Here is a 17,457-nt window from a genome sequence, read left to right as displayed (position 1 = left end):
GTTATTGTTTTGAGATGTCACGGTCTATTTTTGTATCAGAGTTAATAATAACATAGAAATACAAGAAATTGTTATAGTTACATTGAGGATGGCTGTTCTCATCTAGTTTTTCGCGTCATTCTGGTAGGTTTTGAGAATTACTCCAGGCAAACCGTTTACCATCTGTCATATATCACTTAAAAAGTACTTCAGTCCATGTCGTCTAAAACCTATAACTTTACCAAAGCGCCCACAAAAGTCACAGTAGCTACAGTATTGAGATTTTTACCTCTTTCCATCTAGGTGTCGGGGATATCTGTGAAATTATATCTGTAGGGTTTAACTACCTGTCTGCGAATACAGCTTGGTATTATATGATGTTTTTTCGTCGCAATCGTTAAGAAGTAACCGTTCGTGAATAAAATATATGAGCCATAAAGGCTGCAGATTTATTTGAGAAAACTGGATATACTGCGATTTGTATTCGCATATTCAATGCCTTCGTCCACAATAAAAGCACAAAAATAATGCATACTCTAGGATCATAGAGTTTAGGTTTATAAGGGGCAGCAAAAATTTTTAATTAAAAATTGGCGTTAGTGGTTTAGCGGTAAAATTCGTCGTTGCCATCGACGAGCCCCCGGTTCGACTCCGGGCTGACGCAATTTTCTTTTTGCATCTTTTTTTTTTGCGTATTAGATTATACAGATCACGCTGATTGATTTATATAAATGTCAAAAGTAGAGCAGCCGAAATATCATCTATTCTCCAAAGCAAATTATAGTACAGCATCCACCTCCAACACCTAAATATCGTAACTTCACATCCCTAAGCCCAGCACTATAGAATACAAAAACGCCGGTCCCAGCATACATTGCACTCACTAACTCGTGACTGCTTCATCAAAAGCCTGTTTCGCCTTCTTTGCGTACTCGATTTCTTGAGGTCCATACTCGAGAGGCCTGTTTGAGTAGATGACGATCGGGGACTTGTTGCCGGGAAAACTGAGGACTACCCAGGAAGATGTAGTCCTCACCACAAGGGTCTCGATTCCTTTGAAGAGAGAACACTGGATAAGGGATGTTAGAAGGATAGTTTAGATAGTAATTCACGAGCATGCTGACCTTGAAGTTCTGAAGTATTATGACATCACCAACATTGATCTCCCCACTTCGATGACGGCCGTGAATGACAACCTGAGCAGCTGCTTTCGGTTCGCCCAATATTGACGAGTCCATGAGTTTAAGCGTCAGCTTTGAAGAGCTATCTTCATCATCAGAATATTCGGATGGGGTTGGCAAAGATACGCCGGTGATCACAGCGATGATGTGGAAGGAATATCCAACGCGCAGTTCGGAAAGTTGAGTGTAAGATCGGTACTATATGTAAATCGCACAAGTCAGTATGCAGCCGCATTATCGAAATTACCATGAGCTATTCAACTTACATCCGTTGCAAATTCACCATCATTCGAATTCTCGTCCGTCGATTCTTCATCATCCTCGGCGTTCGTCGCAGCTTCGGCCAACTTCTCCAAGTCTAGAAGACGTTTTTCTTCCTTATCGTCGATCATTTCCTCATCCTCATCTTCGTCCTCTGCTTCCTTCTCAGCCGAATCGTCGTCTTTGTCAGTTATCACTTGACTGGCGGCAATGACTTGCTTCTCCAGATCCCGAAGACGAGCCACTTCTGGATCTTCGTCGTTTTCCGATACCAGACTTTCGCTGTCATCATCTTCATCTTGTGTTTCTTCAACAGATGAAGCTTTGGCTGTATCTGTTCGTGAAGTCTCGCTGGATTCAGTTAGAACGAGTGGTACCTCTTTGCTTTGACCGAGGATAATCCTCTCGGCCTCAGCCCACTCTGGAGCGTTGTCATCAATCTCGTCCTCACTCTCCTCCTCAACTTCTGGTTCATTGTCATCGTCACCAGTCTTCTTGTCTGTCTTGCTTTGGCCATGAATAATTCTTTCGGCCTCCGCCCACTCTGGCGCGTTGTCATCAATCTCGTCTTCAGTATCGACCTCAACTTCTGATTCATTGTCATCGTCACCAGTCTTCTCGTCTGTCTTGCTTTGGCCGTGGATAATCCTTTCAGCCTCTGCCCACTCTGGCGCGTTGTCATCAATCTCGTCTTCAGTATCGACCTCAACTTCTGATTCATTGTCATTGTCACCAGTCTTCTCGTCTGTCTTGCTTTGGCCGTGGATAATCCTTTCGGCCTCCGCCCACTCTGGCGCGTTGTCATCAATATCCTCGTCTTCCTGTTCACCAGTCTCCTCATCAGCCAAAACTGCCTCAACGGCTTGAGAGCTAATAGAGACCTGTTCCGTCTTCTCTTGGGTCAATTGCTCGTCTGCAGTGACAGCAGTACCACCTGCTTTCTTCCTCTGTAGCAAAATCCGTTCAGCCTCAGCCCACTCCGGAGCGGTATCACTGATCTCCTCTTCGTCCGATACCTCACTTCCCTCCACATCCAAGATTTCAATTGAGGCTGCATTAGCCTTGGAGATTTCCAACTCCTTAGGGTTTTGGCTTCTTTCTGCGTTCTCAGCCAGTTCGGGAGCGACATCGCCAGCTTCGTCATCGCCGTGCTCTTCTTCCTCGGCTTTGTCAGACTCGACAACCTCAACATCCTCTTCTTCGTCAACAATCAAGACAGCGCTCTCAGGCCCGGCCCCTGTTTGAGAAGACACCACGCTACTTTCAACGATATGTGTCGTTACAGACACCTCAATCTCCTCAGATTTCTCCGAGTCAGATGATTCTACCTGCACGCTTTGCTCCTCTGGAACTGCCGGAGACCAATTCATCTTCTCAGTGTCGGACTCTGGTTCTGAGGAGTATGCTCTCTGAGACGCATACTCAGCGTCGGACTCAACCTCATCAACATCCATCCTGTCTTGCGATTCTTCCCTACTCAAATTATCTGGCTGAGATAACGCCCGAACAGATTCTTCTGCGATTGTGAATGTCGAGACCTCACTGTTCTTCGCAGACTTCTCTGGAGGCGTCTCGTCAATCTGCTGACTATCATTCTCTGAAATAAGCCGCTCAATAACCTCGTATGAAGAACTGGCCAGAATCTCGACGTTGTCGGACGGCTCGGGTTGGCTTATTTCCATGCGCGTCTCAGACACTTGGGTGAAGTTGACCGACTGATCATAGGAAGTTGAGCCCTGTTCATACTTCTTGGCTGTTCCTGATAGCTGTCTTGATTCTTCATCCAAAAACTCCAAAGTCTTTTCTATACTCTGCATAGCCGATAGGTTTTCCATACCACCAGAATCAGCATCATCGACGATCCGAGTTGAGTCGATTTCCACGTATTCAGAATTAACTTCGACAACCATGTCGCCCGCCTGGAACTCTTGCGTATCTGGCTCAGACCCAGGAAGCTGAGTCGCGAAATTCTCGGGTGAATCCGCTTCCTCCTGTAGACTCTCGGCCGGTGCCCCACCGAACGAGACAGAAAGTTGTTCATTATCGTTAACGAGAAGCTGGCTCGTGCTGATAGAGACACGCTCATCGACTAGTACAGTTGTATCAAGAACTTCCTCAGATTCAACATATACCACTGACTCCCGATCAATAATAATAACGAATTCCGTTTCAAGAGGCACGTAGCTCAAAACATCGTCGACAGGCATCTCGATCAAAGGCCCATCGTCCTCGTCATATTCAATGACGATGTCTGCATCATCTGCCGGTTCAATCAAAGGAAATAGCGACGGATCAATCTCAAGATCATCTTCTTCAAAATCGAGACTCGGACTGTGTACAATCTCGACAAGGGGTGTATTTGCTATCGCACTCTCCTCTTCGTCAAATACTTCAATAACTACCCCAACTGTATCAGAGTGATCGTCAGAATCATCGGCATATACCACCAACTTCTGATCGATGATGATGACCATCTCTTCTGTCGGCCTGAGCGATGCGCTAGTCTCATCATCGGGCGGGGCCTCAATCAAAGGGCCGTCGTCCTCATCATATGCTTCAGCTATATCGGACTCATGCGCAGGATCAATCGAGGGAAACAGTGAAGGATCAAGCTCATCATCATCCATGTCATCATTGACCGCTGGAGTATGTACAATCTCGACCAGTGGGGTATTCATCGAGATATCAGCGGGGGCCCCATCTTCATGACGAACCTCAACAACATCAGGATGATTTGCTCCGCTAGATCCAGTTTGTTGGACGTCAAAAGAATCGAGCTCATCGTTACCAGGTCTTTCCGGGATGTTGGTTTCATCTGGGACTTCTTCCAATTCCACATGATGAATAGACGACTCCTGCTGCGAGTCAATTGCCTGAGTGGTCGCAAGCGACGGCTGTGAATCGGTGGCGGCAGAAATTTGAGACTGATTGAATCCAGATGGATATATAGCTTCAAGAGGTTTTCTCTGGTCATTGCCTTCCAAGTTAAAAGCCGGAGCCGGCCCAGCGACACCCGACATCTGGACATCAGCAGGCTCCGACTGTGAAATCATGGCTGAAGCCAAGGGAGTCACATCTTCGGAAGGGAAAGCAAGCATGTTTTCGTTGTCATCCGGCTCTATGCTGGATTCAATAGCAATATGAGGGGCTTCCTCTTCCTCGGGCAAAACAGTACTTTCCACCTGTTCCAGTGCATGCTCAGGATCTCTGGAAATCTCAGTAGATGGCATCGCTGCCGATTCAAACGCCAGTGTTCCAGCCGACGCATAATCGCCCAATTGATCGCGACTCTCATCGGCACTGCCGAGCTGGGTAACAGCTGAGCTTTCGACTCCTGTTTTTGAGGACGAGTTGGAGATCTTCTCTCGCAAGATTTCGTTGTAAAGGTTTGACTGGGCGGCCATCAAGTTATCGGTTTCTCGATCTCTCTGGTCTTCGATGTTGTTGCCCAACGAAGACTCGGCATCCGCGAAGCTTCCAACCTGGGTCGCAACGCTGACATCGTCTATGATCCCAGCTGCCTCTCTCGTCGGTTGCTGTGCAGCATGACTGGCGATCTCAACCGCATTCGATTTTCTGCGCATGAGATCTCTATATAGCTCATTTTCATCACGCAGCAGCTTGGTATCAGGTGGCCCGGCCGGCAGGTGAGTGTTGTTCACATCGACCGAATGAGCCGCTTCAGATGCAGCTGCTGAGCCAAAGAAATTAGTGGGCGACTGAGATGGCGCATCTCCGATTGTGGGTTCTCCAATAGTTTCAGGCGCCGGAGCAGTGGGTGACACGCTCTCATTAGGCCAAACTGAATCTTGCAGTTCTCTTTCACTGGCAGCTAAGTTGGACCCATCGTCAAACACGTAATCAGAAGAGCTTCTGCTGTGTTTCGATCTCTTTGGAAGAGGTCCAGAAAGCTCGTCCTCGAACTCAAACATGGCACCGGAAGTGAAAGAATCGTCCGGAGCAGGTTCCAGAGGCCGCCTAAGTACTATTGGTGGGGTAAACCACGTGTTCGAGGCATCTGCGAGCGATTCAGCTGGTCGTTTCGCTGGAGTCATAGATGATCTATTTGAATTGATTATCTCGGGTTCCATGGACTCATGGTTGGAATCTGACTCGTCTGGATCAGGCTCGTCTTGTAAGTCTGGAGAGATCGATAAAAGGGTCGAATCGGCTAGATCCATCTCGGGATCTGCGGTAGCAACGGTAATTTCTGAATCATTCACCTGTGCCAAAGAAATGTTAGATTTATAAAGACAGTAAGTAATACTGATTGAAGCTGACCTGTAGCATAACCGAGTTCTCCCAAACACAACCCCAATCAGAATCCGCATCACTCTTATTGGCATCTTCATTTCTGTACACCTTCGCCGCCCTTAGCGCAATTTTGACAGTATTTCCAATCTGCAACTGTTTCTCAAGATTTTTTCCCAAGCTCTTCCCTCGGAACGTAAGCTTCATTTCACCCTTATTTATCCGCTCCAAAATATCGCTATCAGAAAGCAGAACCGAGAATTCATGACTAGAAGACGAATACGGCCAAAACAATGACACGACTCCCGTGACGTACGAAGACTGTAGATCTGTACTCTCGGAGACACTGGATATCGCCACATATTGCAGGTCCTCGAAGGACTTTGGAAACTCCGGCTCAATGGCAGCGACGGCTATGCCTTCTTCGGCCATCTCGACGAACTCGCCCGGGTCGGTGTAACAGCTAGACGGGGCTTCTTTTGGACGACAAATTATTGACTCAACTCTGACTATAGTACCAGATCAGCTTGAGTCACAGTCAACGGCACATCCTTCATTGTATCTCCCTTGAATAACCATACCAGACGCGTAGGGCTGGAACTGATCATGGAAACACACAACGAGAGACGAAACCAGTCTGATGCCGCAATTCCACCAGATCAATCAAGAAAATCAAACCACCAAGTACTCACAGCTAAATATATTAATCGACTCGTAAAACAGAAACGTCCAAGATCGTGTGGTTTGGCAACAGTTAAATCAAGAATCAACAAGACAGAGCCGCCGAACCCGCAGACGTCATATACATCATATCGTAGTGGGACATGGCGATAAAACCCTATCCTGCTGCCTTGCTATGGCTCCTTCCAAAGCGCACACCCTACAAGATGGAAGCACATTTTTACAAATATCTCAATCAATCCAGCTTTTAGCCTATAACTAACTACTGCATCTACTTTGTAATAATAGCCGGATCCTAATATTATAAACAGAATAACAAATATCCGCAATGTATGAGGGTTGGGGTCATGTACTCTATATTGGACCAGGCGCTCTTATTAAAGTTAGTAGCTTGATTAGTGTAGTGGTATCATGTATCTTTCCCAAGGATGCGACACGGGTTCGATTCCCGTATCAAGCAACTGATTTTTTGCTTCTACTGCCTCTGTTTTTTTTGCTTGATGGTTTTTATGCTTGAATTCTCTCTCTAGGAGAATGTACAGTATTTTATATCTGCATGAGATGATTTATCTGTGTGGAAACTACTAGATCAGCTTGCGTATCTCGATCCGGTCCAGATGCGTGTATGTTAGATCATATATATTTATAGAACTGAACTGGTAAGAAAGAAAAAAGATTAAAAGGCCACAGACAAGAATAACAAGTTATTTCGGATACATAATAGACTGTGACAATATAAAAACAAAAGATATCGCTAAACAAAGGATAATCTACTCCAGCTACTTTGTAGACTTTCCTGGGGGGTAATAGATAAAATCAAAACACAACTAGAATCAAACAACGCACAATTATCAATACATAAGAAGTAACCATAGCTTACTGCTCCTCCTCCAAAGGCAGCTCGTCGTCGTACTCGATCTCCTCATCGGAGGCAGTGGCCTCCTGGTACTGCTGGTACTCGCTAACCAAGTCGTTCATGTTCGACTCAGCCTCAGTGAACTCCATCTCGTCCATACCCTCACCAGTATACCAGTGAATGAAAGCCTTTCTGCGGAACATAGCAGCGAACTGGTCACCAATACGCTTGAACAGCTCCTGGATCGAAGTCGAGTTTCCGACGAAGGTAGCAGACATCTTGAGACCCTTGGGAGGAATGGCGCAAAGAGCGGTTTGAACGTTGTTGGGGATCCACTCAACGACTAGATTTGATAGGTTAGATATTTGAACTAGCAAGATGCAATACACAATAAAATCACTTACAGTAGGCCGAGTTGTTGTTCTGGACGTTTCTCATGTTGTCCTCAACCTCCTTGATCGAGACCTTTCCACGGAAGAAAGCACCAACGGTAAGGTATCGTCCGTGGCGGGGATCAGCACCAGCCATCATGTTCTTCGAGTCAAACATCTGCTGAGTGAGCTCAGGAACAGTGAGCGAGCGGAAAGAGTACGAGCCCTAAATTCGGTTAATTTTGACGCATCCTAATAGTGCATATAACTAATGAGTGGTACTTACAACCGAAGTCAAAGGCGCGAATCCAACCATGAAGAAGTGAAGTCGAGGGAAAGGAACCATGTTGACAGCGAGCTTTCGGAGGTCGCCTAGATCATTGTTAGTACATGGAAAAGTCTGCAATATCAAAAAAGGCAACACATACTGTTCAGCTCTCCAGGGAATCGGAGAGAGGTGGTGATTCCAGACATGACAGCAGAAACGAGATGGTTAAGATCACCGTACGAAGGCTCAGTGAGCTTGAGAGTACGCGAGCAGATATCGTACAAAGCCTTTTGGATTGTTAGTACCGGGAACTGCAAATAAACGCAAAAGCTATCTTACCTCGTTGTCAATGCAGAAAGTCTCGTCCGAGTTCTCGACAAGCTGGTGAACAGAGAGAGTAGCATTGTAAGGCTCAACAATCTATTTTACGAATCAGTTAGAAAAAGTTGAGTAGATTGAATAAATATGGATTGAATGGTGGAAACGTACAGTGTCGGAAACCTTGGGGGAGGGAACGACGGAGAAAGTGGCCATCATGCGGTCAGGGAACTCTTCTCTGATCTTGGAGATCAAGAGGGTTCCCATACCGGCACCGGTACCACCACCCAGAGAGTGGGTGATCTGGAATCCCTGAAGGCAGTCGCAGCCCTCAGCCTCTCGCCGAACGACGTCGAGAACTGAATCGACCAGCTCGGCACCTTCGGTGTAGTGACCCTTGGCCCAGTTGTTACCGGCACCGGACTGTCCGAAGATGAAGTTGTCGGGTCTGAAGAGGTTGCCAAAGGGACCACTGCGGACGGCATCCATGGTACCAGGCTCGAGATCGACAAGGACAGCACGAGGGACGTACTTTCCACCGGTGGCCTGCGCGTTGTTGTGGTGAGGTTAGAAGTGAGGATTGTGAGGCAGCGAATAAGATAAGAGGCACACCTCGTTGAAGTAAACGTTCATGCGCTCAAGCTGAAGGTCGCTGGTGCCGTGGTAGCTGTGGGGGATGTTAGATGGGATGGCAAAACAGAAGAAAACAATCGGGATCACACGTACGCTCCGGAACCATCGATACCGTGCTCACCGCAGATAGTTTGCCTAGCGAGAAAAGAGAGAGTTTAGTATGAGAACAGTAGAGACGGTTGAGTGGTATTGGATGGAGTGATTACCAGAAAGCGGCACCCTAACGCGAAAAAATTTGATGTTAGCTGGATGAGATCTTGAAGAAGAGAAAAGGCGGCAGGAGGAGCAGCGGGACGCCAAGCGAGGTAGAGGAGGGAAGGAGGTACGTACAATCTGGTTTCCACATTGACCGGCGGATAAGTGGATCTAAGAAAAAAGAAGAGAGAAGGTCAGTAATGAGTCAAGAACAAGACAATAAAAACAGATGCCCGTGTTGTAGGGGGACGCGACAGGAGCGGGAGAGGAAAACACGAGGTGCAAAAGGAGGAGACGCGTCATACAATTTCTCTCATTGCTGAAGGGTGCAATCAAAGGATCGAGAACAGATAGACTGAAGACAGAGAAGAGGAAGAAGAAGTAGAATAGCTCTGCTGGCAAGTGCTCGGGGATGGGATGCGAGAGGAAGCAGGTGGGAGAAAGAGGCGAAAGAGGAGAAGCCGGCGCGGCGAGCAAAGGGGCTCTTTCTGTTTTGTTGTGGTTTGTTTACTTTCGCGTTTCCCGGTTACCCGGCTGTTTACTAAACCTTAATTCACCTTCTCTTCACTTTAACTCCTTCCATTAACTAGAACTACACTCTCATCTTCAACTATCGACTACTCCCTCATGTCTGCTGGGGCGACTCCTCGTCCTCGCTCATGTCCCCTCCAACCTCCCGACACCACTTGTAAACCTGCGCACGGCATCGGTCCGCCCGCAGCAACCCCGCCCGGATCTTGTACAGCGACCGGATAAACTCCTCTCCTCGCTGGGCCGCAATCTGCGCAAGCTGTCTCGTCTCCTGCGCGACGTCCGGCGGAAACCCAAAGTCACGGTCGATCTCCAGTCTCGGCAGTGCAAAGAAGGGTTCGATCTCGTTAGTGGTCTGGTTCCGCGTTATACGCCGGGTCTGCGCATGTCCGGCGTCATCCGCGTCGCTACCCTCCTCTTGCCCGTCCACAGGAAGGCCATTCCCGTTTATCCCATTCTCTGTATCCTCTGCTTTAATTGCACTCTCGGATTTACTACTGTATCCGTTCAGTTTTGTGCTCCCGTCTTCACCCGCAGCCTTGTCTGCGCTCGTATCGCTCGTAGGCGGCTTATCACCTTCTCCATCGTGATCATACAATTCTGGTAGATGCAGGTTCCCGTCGCGGATATAAGTGGGGTTGTCCCCGAGAAACGCCGCTAGTAGTCGGTTTAGTTGCGATACCTGCTTCTGTTCAGTGCAGATCAGGTCCAGAGCACGTCGTGCCAGTGTCGAGATCGTAGTCCGGGTGTAAGCTTTCGAGAGACCAGGGTGTCCCGGTAGCTCTGACGGATGGCCGATAGGTGACAGGATAGCTATTCGATACGTCAGACAAGCTCCACTCGATAATGTCGGTTAAACAGCTCACCTTCCAAATCTATGCCAGCGTATGGGTCATCGTCTTCGTCGACCTCCTCATCCTCGTCGTCGCCATACTCCTCGTCAGAGTCACTATCAGCTGCGCGCTTGTGGGTCGACAGAAGACGAATCACTTGTCTGCGCTTGTTTGCATATTCAACAGCCTGTTTCCAAACACAAACGTCAGCTACAAGCCTGGCATACAAATATCCCACCTTCTCAACTCACCTCTGTTTGTAGTCCCGCCCCGTAAGCCATGCCCAGACGACCCTCGTGCACCGTCCGTGCCTTGCGCTTGAGTTTTCGCCCACGATTCGAGGTAGAAGCGCCTATTGACTCCTCAGAGTCAGAAGCTACATCGCATATAAGTCAGTTCCGGTCTCTGATGCTCGGAAAAAAGAGAGCTCGTGAATCGAAGTAACTTACCATCCTCACGGCGCTCCAAAGCTGCCTTGAATCGCCTATCAAGTTGAAACAGAAGACCGCGGTTAGCACTAGCACTGAGGCACAGAAAACAGCTCTCTCAGTATTCTCACATTATTTCATCGATAACATTTTGATCCACCATTTTGGCCTGTCGTAAATCTCTGGACTGTCGAAACTGGCAAGTCACAGGTTTACCGTCGAAACTGCAGACCGGCCCCCGGCAAGTCGATCAAGGCGAAAACACCTAACCTGGCACTGAGCCGCACGGCACCCAGCTTAGTCATTTTATCAAGATTGATTACTCAGCTACCCGGCTCTCTGTTCGATTCTTCCGGTTCTCTGCCTGAAAGCTGCGCGCGTCGCGAGGTGGATTAACTTGACCGCAGCGCTATTCAGCATCTCAGAAGCTACACATTTGTCAATACGATTGCAGAAGGTTTTGTACAGACTACTGCTACCCGGGGTCTATTTCCAGCATTTATATTGAGGTCTCCTAGTATGGTCGCTTCGCCATAGCAGTCTCATTCAACATTTGTGGCTTTTGTCAGACATATCCGATACCTGATCTATCTCGATTCTGCCCAGATTTCTTCTCATTCTTCGACTCAACCAACAAATTCTGTTCCCTTCCGCAATCCTCGATATTCCCATTAATCGACCCTCAAAATGGATCTCTACCCAGTCGAATACATGTGCCACAATGTGCCATTGATGGCTCTCAGCGGTCTGACAACTTCTCGCATAGCCGAGCGTCTGCTTCTCAATTCCTCAGACTCTGACACGCCGGCTTCTATCGATCCAGAGTTTCCGTACGCTGCAGAGATCTTCAAAGCGTTCATGGACGACTCCATGGGTAAGATTTGGGAGCCAAGTGCTGTCAAATCAAATGCGAAGCCGCAACCAATGTTCCGTGTAATAGCTGTTGATAAAGTGAGCTGCCCCTGTATCCCAAGCTCTAAAAACTATGGCGGATTCAAAACGTGCTAACTCGTTTACTGTGTAACAGAATTACCAGCTCCCACTCAAAAAAGCCTCACCGATGTCTCCAGGCTCGATCTCGTCCGTTTCGTCTGGCCCAAAGTCGACAGAGCTACACTCTCCATTGTCTCCTCTCTCGCCAGAATCGCCTATATACCCCGACGGCATTATCTCACAATTTTGGCTTCGGAAATACCGGAATGCCCTGCCTGCGGTCTATGTCGGATTCTATGAACTATACACAGAAAGCGAGGACGTCAAGACGAAAGTCAATAGTGACGGAGAGCTCATTAAAGAATTGAACGAGCTCAAGAAGTACTTTGCGGAACGCAACGTCAAATTCACTGCCGTCATCGTGAGCAGGAAGTCTATTTTGCAAAGCGTGGATCTGAATGATCGGATATCATATCTCCGGAAAAGTACTGGACTAGATGCGCGATCCGGCCTCTGTTTTATTCCTCCGAGCTCATACGTGGAGACGCAAGTATTTGCCAAAGAGTAAGAAGTCAATCAAGGAACTTCAAGAAGGAGAGTCGGACTAACGCAAATTATAGATTGAAAGCAGCACTGTATCCCACCGCACTTGATTTTTACGGCTCCCTGCTAAAGCACGCGAGGAAGAAACGCGGGCATAACGCATCGCCGCCCTCATCATTGTCTCCAACGCAAGTCCTCTCTCCATTAGGCTGGGAAGTCCGATATGAATTCAAGCAGGCCGTCTTTGCGGAATACAGGCAGGACATGGATCTTGCTATAAAGCTTTATGGAATAGCGTACGAGTCGCTTCTCGAATATTTCGAAACATTGCCGACTGATAGTACCCGCTGGAACGAGGCAAGAGTGATTTTGGATACCGTTGCCTTCAAGGTATGAGTCGCCTTTTCCATTTGATTTATCGTTGCAAATATACTGACAGTGGCTTACTTGTCATAGATCCTAAAATGCAATCTCTACTTGAATCAGCCGGTTATGGCACAGAAAGTTTTCAATGTGCACATGCAGAGCATTGAGGGCCTGGTTGAGAAGACATTTGGTACGACTGAGTCATACAGTTTTTACTGTTGGAAAGCTCTGCAGTATCAGGTCCTAGCTCAGTTGCTCGATTTGGTACCAGAGACAATATCTCCGAGATCGATCCCGTTCGTCGGAGTCGAGACAGAGATAGTAGGCCCAGACTTTCCTCCCTCAAACCTGCTGCATCATGCTGGCTACCAGTATCTCAACGCCGCCAAGCTGACTGAGAAGCGGAAAGCAAAGAGCGGGGAGGTAACGACTGGTGCTCATGATACGTACATGAATCTGCCTCCAGACCGTGAGCTGAACTTTGACCACAACAGTTTGATTCTGAGTTTCCTCGAAAGCGCCTATTCCAGATTCGACAAAAGTGACGGCATCCAGACGCGGATGCAGGCTTATATCGCGCATGAGATTGCGCGTCTGCACTTTTCAGGCAAAAGATTCGCAGATGCGCTCAAGTATTTCCATCTTGCTGAAGGGCTGTACCGTAAAGAGCGGTGGTACGACATTCTTGGCTACATTCTCGGAGACGCCATATATGCTGCCGAGCAAGCTGGGAATAAGGAGGAGCTGGTACGGGTGCAGTTTGAGTTTATGAGTCGAGATCTACAGCCGTGGAACGATAGTGCTGTGGGGATTTCGCGGTTCATTTCTGAATCGGACCAAACGCTTGATGGAAGCATTTTGGACTATGTTGTTAGCTCAGAGAATGTCGTTTGCTTCCGTGAGTCCAGTATTCTTCTTCCTTTTCTCTGTCTGCTTCTGTGACTAACATGAGTTATAGTTGATGCCAATTTTGCATTCATGGCCCCCGAAATTCATGTCTCGTCCACTATCGGTGGACAACTGACCATCCACTCGAAACAGATTGCTTCGGTCGGGAACGTGGTCCCGACTGAGATACAAATCAACTTCAGCGGCTCAATCAAGCCAGTTGTCATCAGGCACGATCCCTCCGCACAGTCTTCTAGAGTGCAAAAACTCGATCTGCAAGACGACGGCGAAGTACAGTCGGCGTCGGCGTCGCTGGAATTCGGACCGGATGAGATGAAAACTTTTGAGATTTCGCAGTCGTTCAAGAAAGTCGAGTCCGTGTCTGGATCCTCAGTTTTGACTACGTTTGCTGAAAAAACGTTTGTTTTGAAAGTGGCGATCGATCTCGAGACTTCGGAACCAGATGATACTCTGGCGCGGTGGTTTGTGGTTGGTATGTGGTCGTCGATCGTATCTAGCTCTTGGTCGTGTGGTTTGCTAACTGGATGAGTAGAAGATGGAAAGCTCGTATCCCAAAGATTGACAGCTTTGAATCCGCGAACGTTGACGTATGTCTTCGAGTCATGTCCTTCACGGCTTTAGTTCCTATTACTAACTCTCTATAGTGTCAAACCCAAGCCTCCCCGACTAGATATAACCTCAAATGTGAAGGGACCAGCTTACATCGACGAAAAGATCTTGCTTCCACTGACAGTCAAAGCCAAAGAAGCCGAGGACATCAAAATGACAATGTCCGCAAAAGTCACAAACGTGGAAGGCCAGATGGAAGTGAAAGGAACCTGGTCGGGAACCGAGGACAGCACTATAGACCTAGGTGTCACCAGCCCGGATTCGGAGCCAATCGTGAAAGACTTTGCGCTCCGAATGCCGGCCGAAAGCTGTGATTTGGTGATGGTGGTCACGGTGAAGTACCAGCTTCTATCGGATCCAAATATTGACATAATCAAGACTCATGTGGTTGACATTCCAGTGATCTTCCCGTTCCAGGTTTCGTATGATCTCACGCCGCAGATATACCCGAACAAATGGCCCAGTCCGTTTTTCATCTACGATCTGCAATCGCACAATCCTCCAATCACAAAACGATGGCGTCTGGCGGCGACGATCGATGCGGTCGATATGCACAATCTCGAGATTGAGGATTACGAGTTCAAGATATCGAATACGACGGGCGTTGATGTGAAACTGCTTGACGGGCCGAAGGAGTTGTCGCGCGGTCCGGCGGCTTCGGATGCCTATACGCACGCATTTGTGCTCGACGTTACGAATAACGATGCCGTTGAGCGACGAGTGGCGAATGCAGACGCCCGCCTGTCTTTGAAGTGGAGACGAAAAGCTGCCGTCAAAGACGAGACTACAGACGGTTTCAACATTTTCAACCTACCAGTCTTGAAACTGACATTCCCTCTCCTGGAACCACGAGTTCTTCTCGACCTCGAGTCCACTTCATCCGAGCTAGTACATCTGGTTTACTACATTGAAAACGCGACAAGCCATATCCTAACCTTCTCAGTCACGCTCGACCTAAACACCGACATGTCGCTCTCCTACCCGCTCCGCCACCAACTCCGCCAGCAGTCCTTCTCCAAAAACCCCGCGGGCGCAACCCGCATCGGCAACAGACCCTCCCACGACGATGAATCCGAAGGCCGGCTGAGCACGTCGCGCGAGAAAGCCGCGCCGCTGCAGCAACACTCGAACTTCAACTACGAAGGCGCAAAGCAAGTCGGCGTCCGCGTCCTTCCTTCCTCATCCCGTCGCCTGGACTATGACCTGTTGCCGCTAGCGGTCACATCCGGCTGGCAAAAAGTGCCGGCGTTGAGGGTGTATGATACGCATTTCAAGAAAACGCTGAGCGTGTTTCCCGCGAGCGATAAGTTCCGTATCGATTTCAAGACTGGTGCGGTTTATGTCAATATCTCGTCGTCGCCCACGGATGAGCTGGCGGAAAAACCGGCGGCGGGTTCAGGAGATTTGTAGTGATATACATGCATGGTCATGAGCTTTTTCTTTTATATTCCTTGGATTGCATTTGAATTATATTGTACTGTTTTATTATACGATTCTCGGGCAATCTAATAGTGCAGCTGGGACTAAAGAAATTCATGTATTAAAATTATTTATACCACTTCTACAAGCCGATAGGCGGCCACCGATATAAGCAAGCAATGTAAAGCCAAAATCAGAAGACTTCCAAATTTTCAGCACTTAGTAAGCCTCTCCCTTCTCGTGCTTGGAGCGACCGTACTTCTTCAAGCGGATGGCCTGGACGGCGATGAATCCGGAGGCGTCGGTAGGCTCAAAGTCACCGATCTCATCCATCGAACTCTCGCTGGCGTCGTAGAGCTTCTCGGTCTCGGACGAGCGGCCGAGGACGATGAAGTTGCCCTTGTAGACGGCGCATCGGACCTGGCCGTTGACGTTCTTCTGCGAAGGCGCAATCATCGAACGAACGTACTCGCACTCGGGGGTGAAGTACATGCCGTTGTAGAGCTGTTTGGAGAAAGTGGTGGTGACGAACTGATCACGGATAGCGCGGACCTCACGGTCGAGGACAAGGCCCTCGAGATCGATGTGAGCCGAGCGCAAGATGGTGAGACCGGGAGTCTCGTAGCAGCCACGGGACTTGAGACCGATGAAGCGGTTCTCGACAATGTCGATACGGCCGACACCGTTGCGGCGGGCGATGGCGTTGGCGGTGAGGAAGAGGTCGACGGGGTCGGTGGCCTCCTTGCCGTTCTCGTAGATGAGCTTGACGGGGATACCCTTCTCAAAGATGAGAGTGAACTCCTCCGGCTTGTCGGGGGCGTCCTGGGGGTCGACAGTGAGCTTCCACATGTCCTTGGGGGGAGTGGTGTTGGGGTCCTCGAGAATACCAGCCTCAAATGAGATATGGGCCAAGTTCTCGTCGGTACTCCAGGGCTTAGCAGCAGTCTGCTGGACGGGGATACCCTTCTCGGCGGCGTAGGCAAGAAGAGCAGAGCGACCGGCGAATCGGTTGAAGAACTCGGGCAGACGCCATGGGGTGATGCACTTGATGTTGGGCTGGAGAGCGTAGAACGAAAGCTCGAATCGAACCTGATCGTTGCCCTTTCCGGTGCAGCCGTGGGTGACAGCAAAGCAGCCCTCCTCCTCGGCAACCTTGATCTGGGCACGAGCAATGATAGGACGAGCGAGCGAGGTTCCGAGAAGGTAGACGTTCTCGTAGATAGCGTTGGTCTGGATGGCAGGGAAGCTGTGAAACAGTCAGGACTCTGGTACTAATCAACAACACCGACTGATAAAAAGATCACCTACCAAAGCTCCTCAATGAATTCCCGGCGGACGTCAACCAAGACGTACTTGGTGGCACCGATCTTCAAAGCCTTAGCACGAGCGGCCTCGAAGTCCTCCTCTATAATCATCATATTAGCACGGATCCCGAGCCCCTTATCACCACGCACAATTCCAACACAATTGAAATCCATCAAACTGGTTCAAACGTACCCTGGCCAATGTCGGCCATGAAGGCAATAACTTCGTATCCCTGCTCGAGAAGCCAAGCAAGGATGACGGAGGTGTCGAGACCACCCGAGTATGCGAGACAGACTTTTCCTTTAGAACCAGCCATTGTTTGTGTAGATGATCTGATTGAAAGAACAGGCAAGTTAGCAAGATGCAACGTAAATCTACACGATTACAGCAGATATATCTCTCGAATCTGTGCACTTACTTGTTTGACAGTGATGAGCCAAGTGATCAGTGGTGGAGAGAGCCAATTATCATTTGAAGCCCGAATTTTTTTCTTTTAGATGAGTCAAAACCTTAACCGGGTCCTTAAATTGCTGATGTCATTATTTAGTCATTGATGTTGGGTTAGGGCGGATATCCGGCCCGACGGG

The 17,457-nt window shown here is 48.7% G+C and overlaps 5 protein-coding genes and 2 non-coding genes across 7 annotated transcripts; 3 read left to right on the top strand and 4 right to left on the bottom strand.

The window, feature by feature from the left end:
• Positions 1-572: 572 nt before the first annotated feature.
• On the top strand, positions 573-643 carry BZA70DRAFT_t44. Its single transcript has one exon. It is a non-coding gene; the product is annotated as a tRNA-Gly (tRNA).
• A 219-nt stretch (positions 644-862) lies between these two features.
• On the bottom strand, positions 863-6,104 carry BZA70DRAFT_266835 (uncharacterized protein; the record flags this gene model as incomplete). The annotated part of the gene is made up of 4 exons (XM_064911060.1): positions 863-1,048; positions 1,104-1,358; positions 1,427-5,644; positions 5,703-6,104. 4 exons carry the CDS (start codon positions 6,102-6,104, stop codon positions 863-865), a joined length of 5,061 nt encoding a protein of 1,686 aa, XP_064768745.1.
• A 638-nt stretch (positions 6,105-6,742) lies between these two features.
• BZA70DRAFT_t45 lies at positions 6,743-6,813 on the top strand. Its single transcript has one exon. It is a non-coding gene; the product is annotated as a tRNA-Gly (tRNA).
• A 164-nt stretch (positions 6,814-6,977) lies between these two features.
• Positions 6,978-9,460, bottom strand: BZA70DRAFT_276851 (beta-tubulin). The gene is made up of 11 exons (XM_064912364.1): positions 9,300-9,460; positions 9,130-9,165; positions 9,006-9,019; positions 8,893-8,934; positions 8,779-8,833; positions 8,338-8,712; positions 8,188-8,268; positions 8,009-8,135; positions 7,867-7,952; positions 7,614-7,806; positions 6,978-7,552 (listed from the first exon to the last, which is right to left on the bottom strand). Exons 1-11 carry the CDS (start codon positions 9,309-9,311, stop codon positions 7,230-7,232), a joined length of 1,344 nt encoding a protein of 447 aa, XP_064768744.1. The 5' UTR covers positions 9,312-9,460; the 3' UTR covers positions 6,978-7,229.
• A 91-nt stretch (positions 9,461-9,551) lies between these two features.
• Positions 9,552-11,073, bottom strand: BZA70DRAFT_276849 (RXT2-like protein). Its single transcript, XM_064912363.1, has 5 exons — positions 10,918-11,073; positions 10,808-10,842; positions 10,610-10,734; positions 10,392-10,545; positions 9,552-10,338 (listed from the first exon to the last, which is right to left on the bottom strand). Exons 1-5 carry the CDS (start codon positions 10,947-10,949, stop codon positions 9,620-9,622), a joined length of 1,065 nt encoding a protein of 354 aa, XP_064768743.1. The 5' UTR covers positions 10,950-11,073; the 3' UTR covers positions 9,552-9,619.
• An 89-nt stretch (positions 11,074-11,162) lies between these two features.
• On the top strand, positions 11,163-15,669 carry BZA70DRAFT_276845 (Gryzun, putative trafficking through golgi-domain-containing protein). The gene is made up of 7 exons (XM_064912362.1): positions 11,163-11,737; positions 11,814-12,283; positions 12,340-12,652; positions 12,719-13,526; positions 13,587-14,009; positions 14,070-14,124; positions 14,182-15,669. The coding sequence occupies exons 1-7, from the start codon at positions 11,474-11,476 to the stop codon at positions 15,554-15,556; spliced, it is 3,708 nt and encodes a 1,235-aa protein (XP_064768742.1). The 5' UTR covers positions 11,163-11,473; the 3' UTR covers positions 15,557-15,669.
• Positions 15,670-17,324, bottom strand: BZA70DRAFT_276843 (argininosuccinate synthase). The gene is made up of 4 exons (XM_064912361.1): positions 17,289-17,324; positions 17,063-17,202; positions 16,874-16,970; positions 15,670-16,811 (listed from the first exon to the last, which is right to left on the bottom strand). The coding sequence occupies exons 2-4, from the start codon at positions 17,184-17,186 to the stop codon at positions 15,785-15,787; spliced, it is 1,248 nt and encodes a 415-aa protein (XP_064768741.1). The 5' UTR covers positions 17,187-17,202; positions 17,289-17,324; the 3' UTR covers positions 15,670-15,784.
• Positions 17,325-17,457: the final 133 nt, after the last annotated feature.

The sequence above is a fragment of the Myxozyma melibiosi genome, assembly GCF_037950935.1.
Source record: "Myxozyma melibiosi strain Phaff 52-87 chromosome Unknown BZA70scaffold_4, whole genome shotgun sequence".
Lineage (NCBI taxonomy): Eukaryota > Fungi > Ascomycota > Lipomycetes > Lipomycetales > Lipomycetaceae > Myxozyma > Myxozyma melibiosi.
This window is presented reverse-complemented; position numbering and strand designations above follow the sequence as displayed.